Below are 18,728 nucleotides of genomic sequence, written 5' to 3'. Positions count from 1 at the left end.
TATGGAAGTCGTTCTTCCCCATGGTGATGGTTCACGGATTTTGATTTAGGGGAAACTGGGAATGGAAATCTTAGGATTGGATTTTTTGGGGAAAGTGGAAGGCGGCATCTTTGCTAGAGAAAACGTTGGGAAGAGAGCAGGGCATCAAATTTGGAGTCGGAAGAAGTTGCGGGGTATGAACGATTGACCAGAAGATTTTATTTTTTTTGGCATTAAGATTGACCAGAAGATGAGTACCGGACAGAGAGGGAGATTATAAGTGCACCAAGTTATTATTCAAGAAGGTTAAGGCACAGATACTTTCTACTTCAAATTTTAAATCAGAATTGCACAGATGCTTAAGCAAAAGAAAAACATACAGGCTTTAAGGCGGCAGCACTCCCCTAACAATATAATCCTACCTACCTCCTAATATATTGAATAAGACCTGTACAAGTTGATTGGCTGCCCAAGCAATTTACCAGTACCCAATGGTACCTGACCTGCACTAGTTCATAACCGTTACAGATCAATATCACTTGGACATGATAGAGATTTTCGATGTCGTTCAGCACGTCTTGGGTTTCATATTTAGTATTTGGCTTATACTTGCCATTCATCCCCATCAAATTGTGAAACTCGAGTTTCTCCCACAGATAAAGTGCTTTCATTAAATAATCCGTAGAAGTTGGTAATATATCTACGGTACATGAACCGTCACTCTCATATTCATTTCTCCACATTTCCATGGCTGTCTTGACATTCGGATAGGGACTGGGCCAAGCTTTAGAGAGTGCAATTGTAACGTCGTTACTAAGCTGATAAGAAGAAATCGTAAAAGATAATTAGATATAATATATATTAGACATGGAGTAGGTAAAATTGAATGAAATTGCATTTTGAATGCAAATTCCCTCAAAAAAGAACTTGTTAGAGATGTGTATATTCCAAAAAAAAAAAAAAAAAATGAAAAAAACATTACCTGCTCGTCAAATAGAGGGGCTGATGGACAGTCACGAACTACCTCATAATGATACTTGGGAGGAGATTCCCCTACAACTTTGACTGCCCAAATGCCTTTTATGATCCAAGGACTAGCGCTGGTTGTAGGACCATAACGGTATAATCGTAACTTTGTGTTTGTTGTGCTGGCACAGTTGAGGGGAACAAACACAATACAAAAACAAGAAAATAAATGAGTTCCATCTCTATCTCTATCTGTGGATGACTGTATCAAAAGAAGGTTGAAAAAGAACTACGTACGTTTTGCTGGTTAGCTAGCTAATGCATGCTTTTTTATAATAACCGAACTGTGTAGTTGAATCATGAATCGCATGATCAACCTATCTCTTCCAATTAGGTGAGCATTGTGTTCGGCGTTGAAGCTTTCCGTCTCAACTACTCAAACTCATGGTGACGGTGCCATTCATGCTTCCTCACACTCACGTAAAATCCCTTGAATTTGGCATATACTAAGCATTGGTTCACTGTATACTACTCAAACTCATGCAGAGAAAGAAGAAGAGGGGAATTCACATCGGAGAGAGAGAGAGAGTGATCAGATTCCCTGAAGAATAAATCTGATCCCCTCATAGAGAGAGAGATACAGAGAGAGATATCCGCTGGATACGACAATGTCAAGGTTGGTTTTTGATAGCTTAACTTTTCGGTTTGAGTCTTTTCTATGTGTTTGATTTCGAAATGTCATTGGGTTTTAGGAGTAAGTTGATTGTGGGGTTCTTCAAAATCGAATCTTGATTTTCCCCGTTGGGTTGAATTTTTTTTTTTTTTTTTGTTAATTTATTGATGATTGATCAAGTACTTTGGTTGCGGTGGTTCTTTGAAATTCAATATTGAATTGATGTGTGTATATGTTGGAATATAATCATTATCTATTGCGGCCATGTTCATTGATTATGATGAAAATGGGTTGGAAATTTCAAATGTCTAAATTCCATTTGCGGCTGAATTTAAAAGTCCCCCTTAAATTTTGCTGTGAGATGGAGATTTAGTTTTGTAAATTTATTGGGATTTTCTACTTGCGCATGTTATTGATTGTGGTGTTCATTTTGGAAAATCACTGCGCTCTTGAGACACTGCTGATTAAGGGAAAGGTCCCATTATCTTAAGTGTTGGTGCAAATTTCTTGATGGCTTGACTTTGTTTTGGTATACCGAAAACTTCTTACTACTCATACTCATGGAAAAGTACTAGTATCTTCCCACTTTCCCTAAGCTTAATTATGTTTTATCGATCTTAGTTTTGTTACCAAATTGATATTTTTATTGCTTATGAAACCAGCCATTTGTGTGATAATGCTAAACTTCTTTGCTTATGACTTATCAGGAAGAGTTGTAACTCACAGCTTATGTAGAAAGGAGACATCATTTTCTGGGGTTAAGGTTCCGACAGAACCCACAGCATGATGTCGAAAAAGGTGATCATTAACATCCCCAGAAGTAGCAGTTCTTTGAATTCTAATGGGGAAGAAGACAACTTCCCTGATAAGGTCAAGGTATGCATGGGCAACTAATAATGAATGACTTTGTTTTCCATTTCTATAATTTTTCTCAGAATAATGAATATGATGCCTAAGATGTATCCAGAGGAGAAGTGGTATATGAACTATGATTCTTGCTTCCTGCTTATAGATTTAAGCAGCCCAAAAGTTAGTATATTCATATAATTGTTCAGTTTAGTGAGTAGACAATACATGTATTTTAAGTTTTCTTCGAGAAACAAAGGAAAAATGAAATAGAAAGCTAACAGTTAATTGTAGCATAAAGATTGGATATACTTGGCTGATTGGAACTTGACATATTTTTGATGTAATAGCTTACACCATAATTAAGCCTCCATCACCTTGAATCATCCTCCACCCAATCTTAGCAAGCATTGCCTGGTTCATCTGCCTCGTCTTTTTAATACCCAAACCACCAAAAGCCTTGGGTCTGCAAACCAAATCTCAGTTGACAAGATGAATTTTCCTGCTGTCCATTATAAACACCCCATAGAATATCTTTGTTCATTTGATCTTGGGAATCACACAGATACTGGTAATTTCACAGTCTGCATAGGATACATGGGCATGGATGAAGTAACAGAATCAATGAGTCATTCTTCCAGCTAAGTTTAGAATTTTGCTCTTCCACCCTGCAAGCCTGCTCTCAACCTTGTCAGTAACAGATAACTAGGTGCTTTTAGTGACATTTGAATTGCTCTTCTAGTATTAGGAAAGTACCATCTATCCACAGAAAAAATAGAAATGATATGCCATTAAAAGTTGAATACACAGCTGCTGTAACACAAATGACTCATATATTCTCATTAGAGACAAGTACAGAATCTCATATGTTCTTATGAAGCAAGAACAGTCAGAACAATAGTTGGAGACTTCAACTGTTCCAAGTGGTGATCAAAGGTAGGTTGTGGTTTTGGGAACATAAAAAAAAAGTTGGTAACCAACTAGTTGGATCGTATATTCTGACTGTCTAGACTGGAAATATTAGATACCAGATAACCTTAATATCACATATATAACAAGAGACACGGTAGATGACAAGAGAAAGAAGCTCACAAAGAAAAAAGCAAGGGATGAGAGGTGATTGTACTAATGTTTGTTTGGCTTTTGTTTTGTTGTTCAAGGTTTTCAATGCACTCCCCACTTTCCCTTCTGTTTTTAACATGTAAACAATTTGTGCAGGGAGCGTGAGATAAGGGCTGCTGAGGAAAGATTATTGGAGAAAGATATACCTAGGACTGATGAGGAATTTGAGAAACTAGTTAGAAGTTCTCCAAATAGCAGTTATGTTTGGATAAAATATATGGAATTTGTGCTCTCTATGGCTGATGTTGAGAAGGCACGCTCTATTGCTAAAAGGTATTTATCTAGAAAAAACACCTGTTGCCCATTTACTACTATTACATTAGATAACATATATGCTAAATGTTTAGTGTTATATAATTAATTAATTAAAGTACTACTACACAAAAAGGTGTTGGTTGTTTTATGGTGCTTTTAGTTTCTAGGATGTCCTCTGTGTGCGTGTGTGTGGGTTCGTGCATGTTCATAGGGATACCTTATTTGCATAAGTTAGCTTTAATGTTGCTCTTTTGTCTGTAAGGGGCTTTGGAAACAATAAACTTTCGAGAAGAGAACAAGAAGCTCAATGTTTGGGTGGCTTATTTTAATTTGGAAATCAAATATGGAAGTCCTCCAGAGGTAATAAAAATACTAAAAATGTTGTAGTATATATGATTATTGTTGTCATTGTTTATATGTCTATTTCATGTATAGGATATATACTTGAGTATAAAGAGAGGTGCTTAAGTGTAAAGATAGGTATAGTGACCTAAATGATAAGCTTTATGCCAAAGAGGAACAAGCATGGTTATCTCCATCATCACAGCCACAATGCCACAATGTAAAGCTAGAAATGGAGTTGTCATCAAAGTTGTATCATTCTTTAAGCATCTCACACCTCAAATGTATTCCTATAAATACCTCCTTGTATGAGATGAATAAACACACTTGAATCTCTATTCCCTCTCTCTCTCTGTCAATTTTGCTTGTCCTTAAACACGTTATCAGCACGAAATTGCTCTAGAATTAGAATCGAAATTGAAAAGAGTAGAGGGAGTTCAAAATCCGATCGAAGTCATTTTTCCAAACCAACAGAAAACCTCCAAACCCTAGCACATATCAAAGCCCTTGATCCAAGAAGCCCAGAACCGGTTTCAGAACCTCCAGAACCGTCCGGAAACCGCCCGAACCGGCTGCCGGAAGTTTTGAACCGCTGCCGGACCGCTGTCGAGTTCTGCCAGACTGCTGCCGAGACCTGCCGAGCAGCTGCGCAGAAGCTGCCGAGAAGCCCTGCCGAGACCTGCCGAGACCTGCCGAGCACCTGCCGAGCACCTGCCGAGACCTGCCGAGCACCTGCCGAGAGGACCTGCCGAGCATCTGCCGAGAGGATCTGCCGAGACCTGCCGAGAGGACCTGCCGAGTCCCTGCCGAGCCCCTGCCGAGCCCCTGCCGAGAAGCTGCCGAGCAGCTGCGCAGCAGCTGCCGAGACATCTGCCGAGCAGCTGCCGACAGATCTGCCGACAGATCTGCAGGGCCAGTTTCCGACAACTTTCCGGCGACTTTCGGAACACTTTTCCGGCGACTTTCCAAGCCATTTTTCCGGCGACTTTTCTACAACTTTTCCGGTGACTTTTCGACAACTTTTCCGGCGACTTTTCTACAACTTTTCCGGCGACTTTTCCGGCCATTTTCCGGTGACTTTTCCGGCAACTTTTGGGCAACTTTTTCGGTCATTTCCGACAACACTATTTCAAGGTATTCTTTACTAAAAGTTCCCGCTTTTGAGTTTTTATTTATTTTTCTCCTCCTTTTTCTTTTTGGGAACTTACAATTAAAAAGCGGAATTATAGAAATTCACGCTAAACGAACTAAGAGCGTTCGTAGTCAATGAACTAAGAGTGTTCATAATAGTCGGACTAAGAGCGTCCGCAAGCATCGACTTATGACCCTATTAAACATCATTGTTTCGGTCTAATCCAAATATTCTTAGAAATTGATTTCTTGGTAGCATAGCTCGGAAATCTTATTGTTTTAGTTTTTCGTGGAAGTTTTAAACTCCGAAACTAATACATCTTTTTCTTCTTATATTTCAAGGATGTCGAATGAACCTAGACTCGAATTTCAAATCCTTGACTCAACTGGTTCGGATTACCATAGTTGGAAAACTGACGTTGAGAACCATCTCACATCAAAAGGGATATTGCCCATAATCCAGGAACCAAACGCGGGCCTTGTGTTCCAACGAACACCCATAAAGCATGCACAAGCAATTATCTTGATGCGACGCCATATGGACAAAGCACTCAGATTAGAGTATATGTCCATCAAAGATGCAAGGGACCTATGGGTAGCGCTAGAAGAGCGCTTTGATAATATCCAAGATTCCCTCCTCCCTGACTTGAAGGTTCAATGGAACAATATACGCTTCTCTGACTTCAAGTCTGTTGCTGAATACAATTCAGAAGCTCTTCGGCTAAAAGCCATGCTGAAGTTCTGTGGAAAACCTCTCACAGAAGAAGAGCTAATTGAGAAGACTCTCTCCACCTTCCCCGTCGCAGCAATTATACTATCAAAGCAATATCGCACTGAATTTAATGCTGGACGACTTACGAAGTTCAATGAGCTTATCAATATTTTGTCGGTGTTTGAGAAGCACGACAATATCCTTGTGAAGAATTATAATTCAAGGCCCGTAGGAACCAAAAGCGTTCATGAGGCAAATTATAATGCACCCAAGAAAGGGCGCAAGGAGCGGTACCCTACTAATAAGGGGCATGTATACCCTAATAACAGGGGACATGACGGACGAATGGGTCCATACAACCGCCCCAATAAGGAAGGAAACCGCAACTTTGGAGCGGCCACACGTGGTGGCAATTCCACACGTGGGAAAAGAGAATATAACAACACCATGGGCCGTAACACTGTGGGCCGTGGAGGTCGCATAATACGCCGTGGTAGTAGCAGCAACAACCCGCCTAGGGAATATCCACAACGTGCACCTCAAATAAAGAAAGTCAACCACAATGACGTGTGTCATAGGTGTGGATCAATCGAGCATTGGTTTAAGCAATGCCAAGCAAGTACTCAACTAGCTGCACGCTACAAGGAGTACAGGGAAATGAGGGAGCAAGAAGCTCACCTTGCTGAAGAAGAAGATGGTGAAGATGTTATTCTCACCATAAAAGACTTCAAAGCTGAAAATGAAAAGCACGAGGATGCCGCAGACTTTGATTAAAATAGTCTTTTCTATTTTCCAATAAAACGGCAAATGTGCCTTAGTCAAATAACAATTGAATTGACTCTTTCTCATGTGGCGTACCCAATGAAGTATGATGTCTAGGCAAGTAATTGAGATCGGGGTATTTAAGCGAGCCTCGCTCCACCAACATCTTTCTACTTACCTGGTCATATTTTATTGGAATTACCAAACGGATTGAGCAATTACAATTTGTATAAAGTTTGATTTTATATTGGAATAAACTTTGGAAACTTTGATGTAATCATTGACTATTTTCCCTATTAATAAAGTATCGCATTATCAATGTCATTGACATGTGTTAATATTCCGAACTTTATTTTTTCAGTATGTCTTCGGGAGAATTGGAATGCCTTCTTGATAGTGGCACCACACATACTATATTACGACATAGGCAATTATTCTTATGGATGACGCCTAGTCAATCTTCAGTGACCACGATGGCAGGACCATCTCAATTGATTCATGGTCGTGGACCAGCTCAATTTCTATTGCCGAATGGCACAAATATTAATGTCGTCGAAGCTTTATATGCTCCAAGGGCTGGAAGAACCCTATTAAGTTTTAAAGATATAAGAGCCAATGATTTTCATGTGAAAACACATTGTGAGAATGGAAAAGAGTTCCTTTACATCACCTCTAATAACTACGGAAATACACGAGTATTAGAGAAACTCATGTGTCGCTCTAGTGGATTGTACGCAACCACTATTAGAGTCATTGAATCCAACCATGTCATGAATGAAAATTTATGGGATTCCGACACATACAAACTTTGGCACGACCGTTTGGGACACCCAGGTCGAGATATGATGCTCCGTATATTAAAAACTTCACACGGACATCCATTCTTTAAAACAAAAGGAAGTACGAACCAAAGAAAGGTTCAAAGAATTACTTCTGAAGCATATCATTCGTTTTGCAAAGCTTGCTCTTTAGCAAAAGTAGGATCGAGACCATCCTATGCAAAAGACATTAAAGAAAATATACCATTCTTGCAAAGAATACAAGGTGATATCTGTGGACCTATACATCCAACTTGCGGACCATTTAGATATTTTATGGTGTTGGTTGATGCATCGACACGTTGGTCACATGTCATGCTCTTATCCACAAGAAATGCTGCATTTGCTAAACTCCTAGCACAAATCATTAAGTTAAGGGTTCACCACCCTGATCATCCTATTAAGTCAATTCGTCTTGACAATGCTGGGGAATTTACATCAAAAACTTTTGATGATTATTGCATGTCCATTGGGATCGAGGTTGAACATCCTGTCCCTCATGTACATACCCAAAATGGTCTCGCAGAAGCTGCCATTAAAAGACTTCAAATGATTGCTAGGGCATTGGTTATGCGCACCAATCTCCCTATTTCTGCTTGGGGCTATGCAATATTACACGCAGCTGTGCTTATTCGTCTAAGGCCCACTGCCACCCAACCTTTTTCTGCGTCCCAGATGGTAACTGGGTATGAGCCTAATATCTCACATTTACGCATATTTGGGTGTGCAGTCTATGTGCCAATTGCGCCACCACAGCGCACTAAAATGGGTCCTCAAAGACTATTAGGCCTTTATGTTGGCTATGACTCTCCAACCATAATCCGCTACATAGAACCCTTGACAGGTGATCTATTTACCGCTAGATTTGCGGATTGTCACTTTGATGAGACAGTCTTCCCGCCTTTAGGGGGAGACATGAACACTAATGTTCATCAAAAAGGACAGGAATTGTCGTGGTTTGTCCCCACTTTGTCCCATCTTGATCCCCGAACCGCACAATCTGAAAAAGAAGTGCAGAGAATTCTCGATCTTCAGAACGTAGCAGAATCGATGCCTGATGCGTTTTCTGATATCGCTAAAGTGACGAGATCACACATACCTGCTGCAAATATACCTGCAAGGATTGATGTCCCTAAAAGACATAATGCCATCTCAAAAATACATGAGAATGGCGCCAACGTTCCCTCTATGGGTGACACATTGGCTAGGCCCATGGCTCCTGCCAGGAAGCACGGGAGACCTATAGGTTCGATGGATTCTCGCCCAAGAAAGAAAGCGAGTTTGGCACAAAATAATCCATTAATCATAGATATGAATAATCCATCTCACGAGAATATTCCGGATTATGGTTATGTCCAAGAGACATCATTGGGGGACGCTCCAATGTCAGAACCAACTCCAGAGAATAGAGAAATCTCCATAAATTACAATAGTGTACATGAGATGATGGATAGAAATTCTATGGCAATTGATGATGCGTTTGCATATCATGTTGCAAAAGGAATCATAGAATATGATGATATCGAGCCTCGCTCTGTTGAAGAATGTCAACGAAGAGCGGATTGGCCTAAATGGAAAAATGCGATCCAGACTGAATTGGATTCACTAACAAAGAGACAGGTATTTGGGTCTATAATGCTGACACCACCAAATATAAAGCCTGTTGGCCATAAATGGGTCTTTGTTAGAAAGCGTAATGAGAAAAATGAGGTGATGAGATATAAAGCCCGCCTTGTGGCACAAGGTTTCTCACAACGCCCTGGAATCGACTACGATGAGACATACTCTCCCGTAATGGACGTTATAACGTTCCGCTACCTTGTCAGTTTGGTAGTTTCCGAAAAACTTGACATGCAGCTTATGGATGTGGTTACAGCATATCTCTATGGGGATCTAGATTCAGAGATATATATGAAGGTTCCTGATGGACTTCAATTACCAAAATCAAGTGGCTCTAAACCACGGAGCGCGTTTTCAATAAAATTAAGACGCTCACTATATGGATTGAAACAATCCGGACGGATGTGGTATAACCGTCTAAGTGACTACTTGATTGGAAAGGGATATGTTAACAATGAAATATGCCCTTGCGTGTTCATTAAAAGAACAAGTTCCGGATTTGCAATTGTAGCAGTTTATGTCGATGACATGAACCTAATTGGAACTCTAGATGAGTTAAAAGAAACTGCTAAATATTTGGAATCCGAGTTTGAGATGAAAGATCTTGGGAAAACACGGTTTTGCCTCGGAATAGAACTCGAGCACCGTAGTGATGGGATTATGATCCATCAGTCAGCATATACTCAAAAATTACTAAGGCGCTTTAATGAAGATAAAGCAAAGCCTGTAAGTACTCCCATGATCGGCCGAAGTCTTGAGCCCACAAAAGATCCGTTTCGTCCAAAGGATGAGGACGAAGAATTATTAGAGGCTGAAGTACCCTATCTAAGTGCGATAGGCGCATTATTGTATTTAGCTCAATGCACAAGACCGGATATCTCATTCGCAGTGAACTTGTTAGCTCGACATAGTTCTGCGCCAACACGCCGCCATTGGATTGGCATAAAGACAATTTTTCGATACTTAAAGGGTACGATTGATATGGGCTTGTTTTATCCCTACAAAGAGAAAAGAAAAGACGGAAGCATGAGATCAGACCCCATGAGGCAAAAATCCACCTTCCGTAATGTAGACGCCGGCGACACCATCAATGGTGACCGACGTTCTCCTCCTCCCCTCCACCAAAATAAAAATAATGTTTTGATGGGATTTGCTGATGCGGGGTATCTCTCTGACCCCCATAAAGGTCGCTCCCAAACAGGTTATGTCTTTACCATGGGAAGCACGGCGATATCTTGGAGATCTACAAAACAGACCCTTGTTGCTACTTCCTCAAATCATGCAGAGATTATTGCTCTACATGAAGCTGTGCGTGAATGCATATGGCTAAGGTCTATAATTAGACACATTCGAGGAACTTGTGGTTTGAAGTTTACCACAAATGAGCCTACATGCATTTATGAAGATAATGCAGCTTGTATTGAGCAAATGAAATTAGGTTTCATCAAGGGCGACAATACCAAGCATATATCACCGAAATTCTTTTACAATCAGCAACAACAAACACTTCTAAAAATTGAAGTAAATCAAATCCGATCAGAGGATAATGTAGCGGACTTATTTACTAAGTCGTTACCAAAATCCCCTTTCGAGAAACATGTGAAGAGCATCGGATTAAGAAGGTTATCCGAACTCCCATGATCTTCAGGGGGAGTCTAAATCAGGGGGAGTATCCAGAAACATACTCCACACTCAAAAGCGCGTTGTACTCTTTTCCCCTTCGACCAAGGTTGTTTTTTCCCACAGGGTTTTATTACTTGGCAAGGTTTTTAACGAGGCAATTTCGAAGCGCACGGCCTAGACAATACTATTGACATGAAATATCCAAGGGGGAGTGTTGTAGTATATATGATTATTGTTGTCATTGTTTATATGTCTATTTCATGTATAGGATATATACTTGAGTATAAAGAGAGGTGCTTAAGTGTAAAGATAGGTATAGTGACCTAAATGATAAGCTTTATGCCAAAGAGGAACAAGCATGGTTATCTCCATCATCACAGCCACAATGCCACAATGTAAAGCTAGAAATGGAGTTGTCATCAAAGTTGTATCATTCTTTAAGCATCTCACACCTCAAATGTATTCCTATAAATACCTCCTTGTATGCGCGCAACACAAGTTGGCTGATGAGCTTGCTGATAACATGATTAAGAGGTTTAAGAAGTCTTGCAAGGTACAGTATGATGTCCTACACTCCTGCATTTGGACTTCATTCATGGATTTGCAGTTCTTGTTCAAAAAATATCTGGAATATGAGGAGCGTCATGGTGACGAAGGGAGGGCCAATTACGTGAAACAGAAGGCAATGAGTTATGTTGAGAATACAGTAGCTTGACATCACTTGTTCTTCTCATAAGAACAGAATATTTGTTCAGATTGCTAACCAGTTAGCTGCTAGCCTCGTACAAGAGAGACCCTATGGCCAATTTATCACCACCACGATCACTATGATTGGTTGACCACACTTACAATTCTTCTTCAGGGAAATGCTTGTCAAACTGTAAATGGTACCTTGTAATGAAATGATTCAGAAATAGCTGCAATGATGAAGAGAGTTTGAGGTGGGATACCTAAAGGGTTATGGGATTGAAGATTTATATAGGATGGATTAGCTGAAGTAGCCGCCAGAAGTAACACTTTATATAGGATGGATTGGCTCCAATTTATTTATTTATTGTCTTGGAAGAGAGAAGATGACATTTTCAACGTGGTGGTGAAATTCGGCCCTTTTTGTATCCTTGAGTGTTGTAAGATGATACATAATCTGTTATGAATTTTGTAGTTGAGTGTAAATTGTATCGGAAAGCTTCAGTCAATTGCATGTCTGAGAAGCGTGTTTACTTGTTTAACAGTTTGAGGGCAACTCAGAAACTTTGTTGCACTTCTTGAAGCTTGTAACCTACCATCTCTATTGGAGTTAACAACGACGACTCATTTGCAACCTCAATTGTAAGATATTTAAAGCGGTATTTGTTTGTGGGAAATCAAGAATTTTGCAATGAAACTCGATTGAAAATAAGTTCTTAAAAAGAACCAAGTTATTTAGATATATAGTCATGCATCTATTTGATGTGGAGAACTCCTTTGAGAACCTTTAAGAGCAAAGGATAAACAGTCAACTGAGGGAAATGTCCTTGTGTGTCTAGGATTGTAACTTCTGCTGGAGTGCCAAGCATTCTTTTCATGTAAAATGCAACTGATTCTGGAACCACCATGTCTTTCTTTGATTGGATTATGCTAGTTGGCACCATTACTTTCGGCAAAACTTTTCTGAGGTCACTTAGCAAAACATTTTCAGCAGCACTGAGTGCAATCTTGGGTTTCATTCTATGGAAACTGCGTTCTAACTCCACTATTGCAGTTGTGTTGTTTGCACCTATTGCTAGTGGAGCAAAATTTGGTATCCAGCTTGAGAAATTTGTATCGATTTGGTTGAAGATTGCATCGAGCTCTGGTCTGGTAAAGCCTCCTGTGTATCCTGTGGTGTTGAGGTACCTACAAACAAAATACAAATATATGTATCACTTATGCATAGAGCAGCTCATTATCCTTTAGTCTTTACTACCCTAGGTTCTGGGGTCAGTAATTCTTGTCCAGTCTTTAACCCTGTACTTATTAAGGATCGCATGCATACTTACTATTTCAGTCTTAACAATGTGAATAGTTATAGATTTTACCAAGAAGATAATAACTAAGTGAATAGTTTTTTTTGATAAGAACATATAATATGTACATATAAGTGAATAGTTATATGATGGGTTATAAGGAACAATTTGACATCTTAATATGTCATGCTGGGAGACAGCTGAATCAGAACCACAAGTTCACACCTAGATGAGAATTAGCAATGGTCTAAGTTGACATTTTGTCGAAATAATATAACAAAATCGTGTGTGTGTGTGTGTGTGTGTGTGTGAGAGAGAGAGAGAGAGAGCTTATTGGGTGTGTGTGTTTGGTGGGGTGGTAAGGCTTTGGTCTCATATATAAGAGGTCAGGAGTTCGAGCCCCATCAAGGGTGGGAATGGGGTGGGGTTTTAAAAAAAAAAAAAAAAAAAAAAAGAAGAAGAGAGAGAGCTTATTATATATGATGTTGATGATCACCTGGGAGAGCCACTCAACAGAATAAGGTGCTGGAAAAGGTGTGGTCTTTTAGTAGCAGCAACGCATCCAACCATGGCAGACATGGAATGTCCCAGGTATATGGTCCTTTTCACATTGAGCTCGTCAAGAAGGCAAAGCAGGTCGTCAGCGTAGCCATTGAAATCTGATGTGTACCTCTTGGGGTCGTAGAGTTTTGGATCCACATTCGGAGAGAAAACCAAGTCAAAAACCACTACCTTGAAATAATAAGCAAGGAGGGGAATGAGGTAGTGCCAAACCGTCTGGTCTGAACCGTAGCCATGAGCAAGAACCAAGGTTTGACTACCATTTCCGTACACATGAGTGTTTAGAGCTTGGACAATTCCTCCTCCATGGTTCCATTGGCAACCCATGTTTTATATGTGATGTACAAGTAGTAATGCAATAGTAGTTGAGAAGAGAGTCAATTATATAAGCTTTTTATATATAGATTGAAAATGTATAAGGCCACTAATTATGGATCGGAATTTATGAATTGAAAGGACCTTCCAACTGTCCAGGAAAAAACTGCTGAAAGTTGGTCCGTGCATGCCTTTTTTGTAGATGATGTGTATCATGTATCGTGTCAAACTACTTCGGAATTGCTATCTCTGTAGCACTGAAAAATTTCTAATCTGTCTAACAAGTTAATTAGTGAAAAATTTAGGAGCCACTCTCTCAAGGCGTTTGAACAAAAAATTGCCGTATGCCTTTGAAGAAAAGAGCAAACACATACATGGAGCTATATGATGTATTGTAAGAGGTTAATACATGGAGGAAAACACCTCTTGGGATAATACATAGATCACTCCAAGTTAGCTACCTTGAGTTCTCAAACAGTAATGAGGTTTTACCAAAATGCCGAAATATTGATAACTCCTCACAGATCCAATGCGATATAAGCTATTTTTACCTAATTTCATCCCACTCAACAATCTCGCTCCTTGAAAGTTACAACCCGACGAGCTCTAATCGATTCAAACGAGCCTTCTTGCTTTCTAAGTTCTAACGTACGTACCATCGATCCATGTATGTGTTCATTGCTTTAGTCCTGTCACTCCTGTGGTTGTGTGTGTTTCACATCACATATTGGTCCCTAGCTAGTATTATTACCATTGGCTTTTATCAACATACTATTGTACAAAACTGCTCATCGAAGGCACAGTGAGGAACAAGTACACACACACACTTTTCTATCAGAAGAAAAACTTCATTAATAATGAATTAATTATAATCGGTTATGGAGCAACAATGGGTCTTACTAAATGTACCCAGCAAATGTCTAAGTAAACCCAGCAAAAATTTTAATTTCCTATTTTACCCTTAGTTAATTAAATGAAAAAAAAAATAAAAAATCACTGGGTACATCCAACTTGTCCCAATTTATTATGGATATTTACCAGCGGCACCTCCCCACCGTGCATATATGATTTTACTCCCCCTGCAATCTTGCATATATGATTGTGCTGTTGCTTATTGGAATTTACACCCTGCACTCTTGCTTATTGAAATCCTCATATATCTTCGGATTTGGATACACGAATATTAATTATCATTTTGATACCAATTGATAGATATAAATGTCAGTTACCACAAAGAGTTCTGCTTGCCTGAATTTGTTCAATTAGTATGGAGACTAAGAACTCCGTATATCAAATCTACACCAATTGATGAAGCTAATCCTCTTCCTTTTATGCTTTTAATATATTGCAAATAGATTTATATACTATGTGTACAAGATGTCTTGCAAACATATTGATTCCTGTGTTAATGAATCTGGGTAGCTTTCAAATCGGGTGTGTAAGAGAGAAGATGAGTGTTGACAATGAAATACAAATATTTTTAAAATGGGGGTAAAATTGGAAATAGTAAATTAAAAATTTTAGGGCTGGATACACTTAGAAATTTGCTGGGTTCAAATAGTTATCCACCAATATGGTAGAGATTGCTAGACAGTTGCCCAAACTAGACTTCACATTGAAATTCCATATTGATACATTGATGGAGCCAATGAGGCTAAAGGCTTACTAATTTTCAAGGCATCATTTGCTAAACGGTGAGCAACTTTATTGTCATTCCGTTTCACAAAGTGCCCACTACAAATATGGAAAAGTTCAGTTAAAGCCTTAATTTCATCAAATATGTCTCTCGGAATTCAAATCATCATCACAACATTCAAGGTATTAATAACTGAAAGAGCATCACATTCGACTTCTAAGTTCATGAATCCCACATGCATTCCAAATCTGAGGCCAAGTAGAAGAGCAAGAGCTTTAACTGATCTTGGAGGGAGGTTCCCAACTTGTGGGACTGCCATGGCACCCTTCATAACCCCTTGATTGTCTCTGAAAGCAAACCCAAGCCACAAAGTCCACTCTTTGAATATCAAGCCCCGTCAAAGTTCATCTTTAGGCACACCATAATGGAGGAGGCTTCCAAATAACTTGATTATGTGGAGGTGCATAATTAGTGACCATTCTTGCAGGGCCGGTCCTGAGATTCCAACGGCCTGAGGCGAAGAATTAAAATGTGGCCTCCTATATATATATATATATATATATATATATATATATTATGCCAAATAATAGTATAAAATGATGTACTTTGAATAGAATTAGATATGAAATTAATAACAAAACAAAAGTATATAAATACTTACTCCTACATAATTTTCACTTTCCAGAAATAAAAAACTAGTTAAACATAAGTGATTGAAAGGAAAAAAGGGAAGAAAAAAAAATGAATGGGTGAGCAAGCTGGGTTCGATTTGGGCCTAGCTAAGGATTGACATTGACTTAAGTCACTTAATTGATTGAAAAAAGAACCAAAAAATAAAACGAAACAGAAGGGAGACTCGAACCTTGGTTGGGCCTCCGTGGGCTAAACTCATTCCCGCTGGGGTAACACTTCACTTGGTGTTCATAAGAGCAAAAAATATATATACTATTCTTCATTACATATACAGAACTTCAGAGGCCCCCCGGAGCCGGTGGCCTGAGGCGGCAGCCCTCAGGGCCGGCCCTGCATTCTTGGACCACACAGATTCTCATATTCACGTTGCCATTCACTAGCTACAAGTAGAACGTCAGCTGGACCCAGAACCTTTTTTCCATGTCTGAAGAATTATGTTTCTCCATGTTTGTGAACAAGTGAATCTGATGATACAGAAAAAATATATAGTTTTAAGTTATTATAATTTCAGACTATAAATTTAATATATATAACTGAGATTCACTTGTCTGTCACACTCCCATAAAATTGCTATTAGGTGAGAGACACCGTATTGGTCCTTATATATTTTAATATTTTATGTATAGATGCAATTCAACAGATTTCCCGACCTTGAATTAATTGACATATATATATATATATATATATATATATATATATATATACAGTCCGGCTACACTAAGGATGTCCTTAGTTTTTCTTAGGTACGAATTTCCGGTTTTCACCCACTTTCCGATCAAATTTTCACATCTTAACCGTTCAGTTTTTAGGTCCTAATGTATAGATCACCTCTGCAAAATTTCAGCCAAATTGGTGATCATTAAGGCATCCAAAACTGCAAATTACAACAATGTAAACGAACGGTTCCGGTTCGACAGATTCGGTTCGTTCGTGTAAATTGCAGTTTTGGAAGCCTTAACGATCACCAAATTGGCTGAAATTTTGCAGAGGTGATCCATACATTAGGACCTAAAAACTGAACGGTTAAGATGTGAAAATGTGATCGGAAAGTGGGTGAAAACAGTAAATCCGTTCCATAAGAAAAACTAAGGACATCCTTACCTGAGAAAAATCCTATATATATATATATATATATATATATATATATATATATATATATCAGCCTTATATATATGAATATATCAGCCTTTCTATACTAAGGATGTCATTACCTTAGCTAAGGAACAGATTTTCATATTTTGACCACTTTTGGATCACATATTCACATCTTAACCGTTCAATTTTTAGGTCCTAATGTATAGATCAGTTCTGCAAATTTTTAACCAAATTGATGATCGTTAAGGCTTCCAAAACTGCAATTTACAATTATGAACACAAATGGTTCAGGTTGGACAGATTCGGTTCATTCATTGATTTAATTGAGTTCGACACCTTAGCGATTATCAATTTGGCTGAAAATTTGCAAAGATGATCTATACATTAGGACATAAAAACTGAACGGTTAAGATGTGAATATGTGATCGAAAAGTGGTCAAAATATGGAAATCCGTTCCTTATCTAAGGTAAGGACATCCTTAGCAGAGTTTTAGCCAAATTGATGATCGTTAAGGTATTCAAAACTGCAATTTACAATTATGAACACGAATGGTTCTGGTTGGACAAATTTGGTTCGTTCATTGATTTAATCGATTTCGATACCTTAACGATCATCAATTTGGTTGAAAATTTGCAGAAGTGATCTATACATTAGAACCTAAAAACTGAACGGATTAAATGTGAATATGTGATCGAAAAGTGGTCAAAAGATGAAAATTCCGTACTGTAAGCTAAGTTAAGGAACAAATTTCTATATTTTGGCCACTTTTCGATGACATATTCACATCTTAACCGTTCAGTTTTTCGGTATATATGAGTAGATCACTTCTGCAAATTTTCAGCCAAATTGATAATCGTTAAGGCATCTAAAACTGCAATTTACACGAATGATCCAGGTTGGATAGATTCGGTTCGTTCGTGTAAATTGCAATTTTAGATGCCTTAACGATCATTAATTTGGCTGAAAATTTGCAGAGTTGATCTATACATTAGGACCTAAACACTGAACGGTTAAGATGTAAATATGTGATCGAAAAGTGGTCAAAATATAGAAATCTGTACCGTAAGCTAAGTTAAGATTTAAGAACCTCCTTAGCATAGAAGGACTATATATATATATATATATATATATATATATATATATATATAAATTTTCAGTCAAATTGATTTTGCAATTTTGAAGTCCTCGTCTGCGGGTAGAAAAAAACAAAAAAGAAAAATAATTAGAATTGCAATGGAGGATAGTTAGGGTAATTTGTAAAAAATAAATTGAATTAAAGTAATAGAAAAATAGAGAGGGTGTGTGAATAGAGAAAATGAGTGTGTGAATAGCACCACCATCTATATATATATATATATATATATATATCTTATCCAGAGCGAGGCCTCGCTCTGAAATTAAAGTGCGAGGTTGGAGTTTATGGTCACTTTTCGGTCTCATATCCACATCTCGACCGTTCAGTTTTTAGGTACTAATGTATAGATCATCTCTGCAAAATTTCAGCCAAATTGATGATCTTTAAGGTATCTAACTCGCTTAAACCAGTGGACGAACTGAATCTGTCCAACCTGAACCGTACTAGCTTTAAGACAG

General features: G+C 38.6%; 3 protein-coding genes across 7 annotated transcripts in view; 1 reads left to right on the top strand and 2 right to left on the bottom strand.

Annotated features, from left to right (window-relative positions):
- Positions 1-18,728, bottom strand: part of LOC133720587 (serine/arginine-rich SC35-like splicing factor SCL30A) — a 72,579-nt gene that overhangs the window by 21,483 nt on the left and 32,368 nt on the right. The gene's annotated exons all lie outside the window — the stretch shown is intronic.
- On the top strand, positions 1,215-4,559 carry LOC133723257 (rRNA biogenesis protein RRP5-like). Of its 5 annotated transcripts, none has more exons than XR_009852923.1 (5): positions 1,215-1,621; positions 2,326-2,494; positions 3,354-3,400; positions 3,489-3,580; positions 3,683-3,901. XR_009852923.1 is itself a non-coding variant. In XM_062150075.1 (4 exons), exons 2-4 carry the CDS (start codon positions 2,460-2,462, stop codon positions 4,226-4,228), a joined length of 336 nt encoding a protein of 111 aa, XP_062006059.1. In that variant the 5' UTR covers positions 1,215-1,621; positions 2,326-2,459; the 3' UTR covers positions 4,229-4,559. The 5 variants fall into 5 exon arrangements, 1 of the variants encoding a protein (XP_062006059.1); XR_009852922.1 differs by having other exon boundaries at positions 3,345-3,400; XR_009852921.1 differs by having other exon boundaries at positions 3,354-3,580.
- Positions 12,239-13,773, bottom strand: LOC133719978 (strigolactone esterase D14-like). Its single transcript, XM_062146177.1, has 2 exons — positions 13,331-13,773; positions 12,239-12,724 (listed from the first exon to the last, which is right to left on the bottom strand). Exons 1-2 carry the CDS (start codon positions 13,720-13,722, stop codon positions 12,292-12,294), a joined length of 825 nt encoding a protein of 274 aa, XP_062002161.1. The 5' UTR covers positions 13,723-13,773; the 3' UTR covers positions 12,239-12,291.

This window comes from Rosa rugosa, chromosome 7 (genome assembly GCF_958449725.1).
Source record: "Rosa rugosa chromosome 7, drRosRugo1.1, whole genome shotgun sequence".
In the NCBI taxonomy this organism is placed as follows: Eukaryota; Viridiplantae; Streptophyta; class Magnoliopsida; order Rosales; family Rosaceae; genus Rosa; species Rosa rugosa.
Note: the sequence above shows the minus strand (reverse complement) of the source record. Positions and strands in the feature narration are given on the sequence as shown.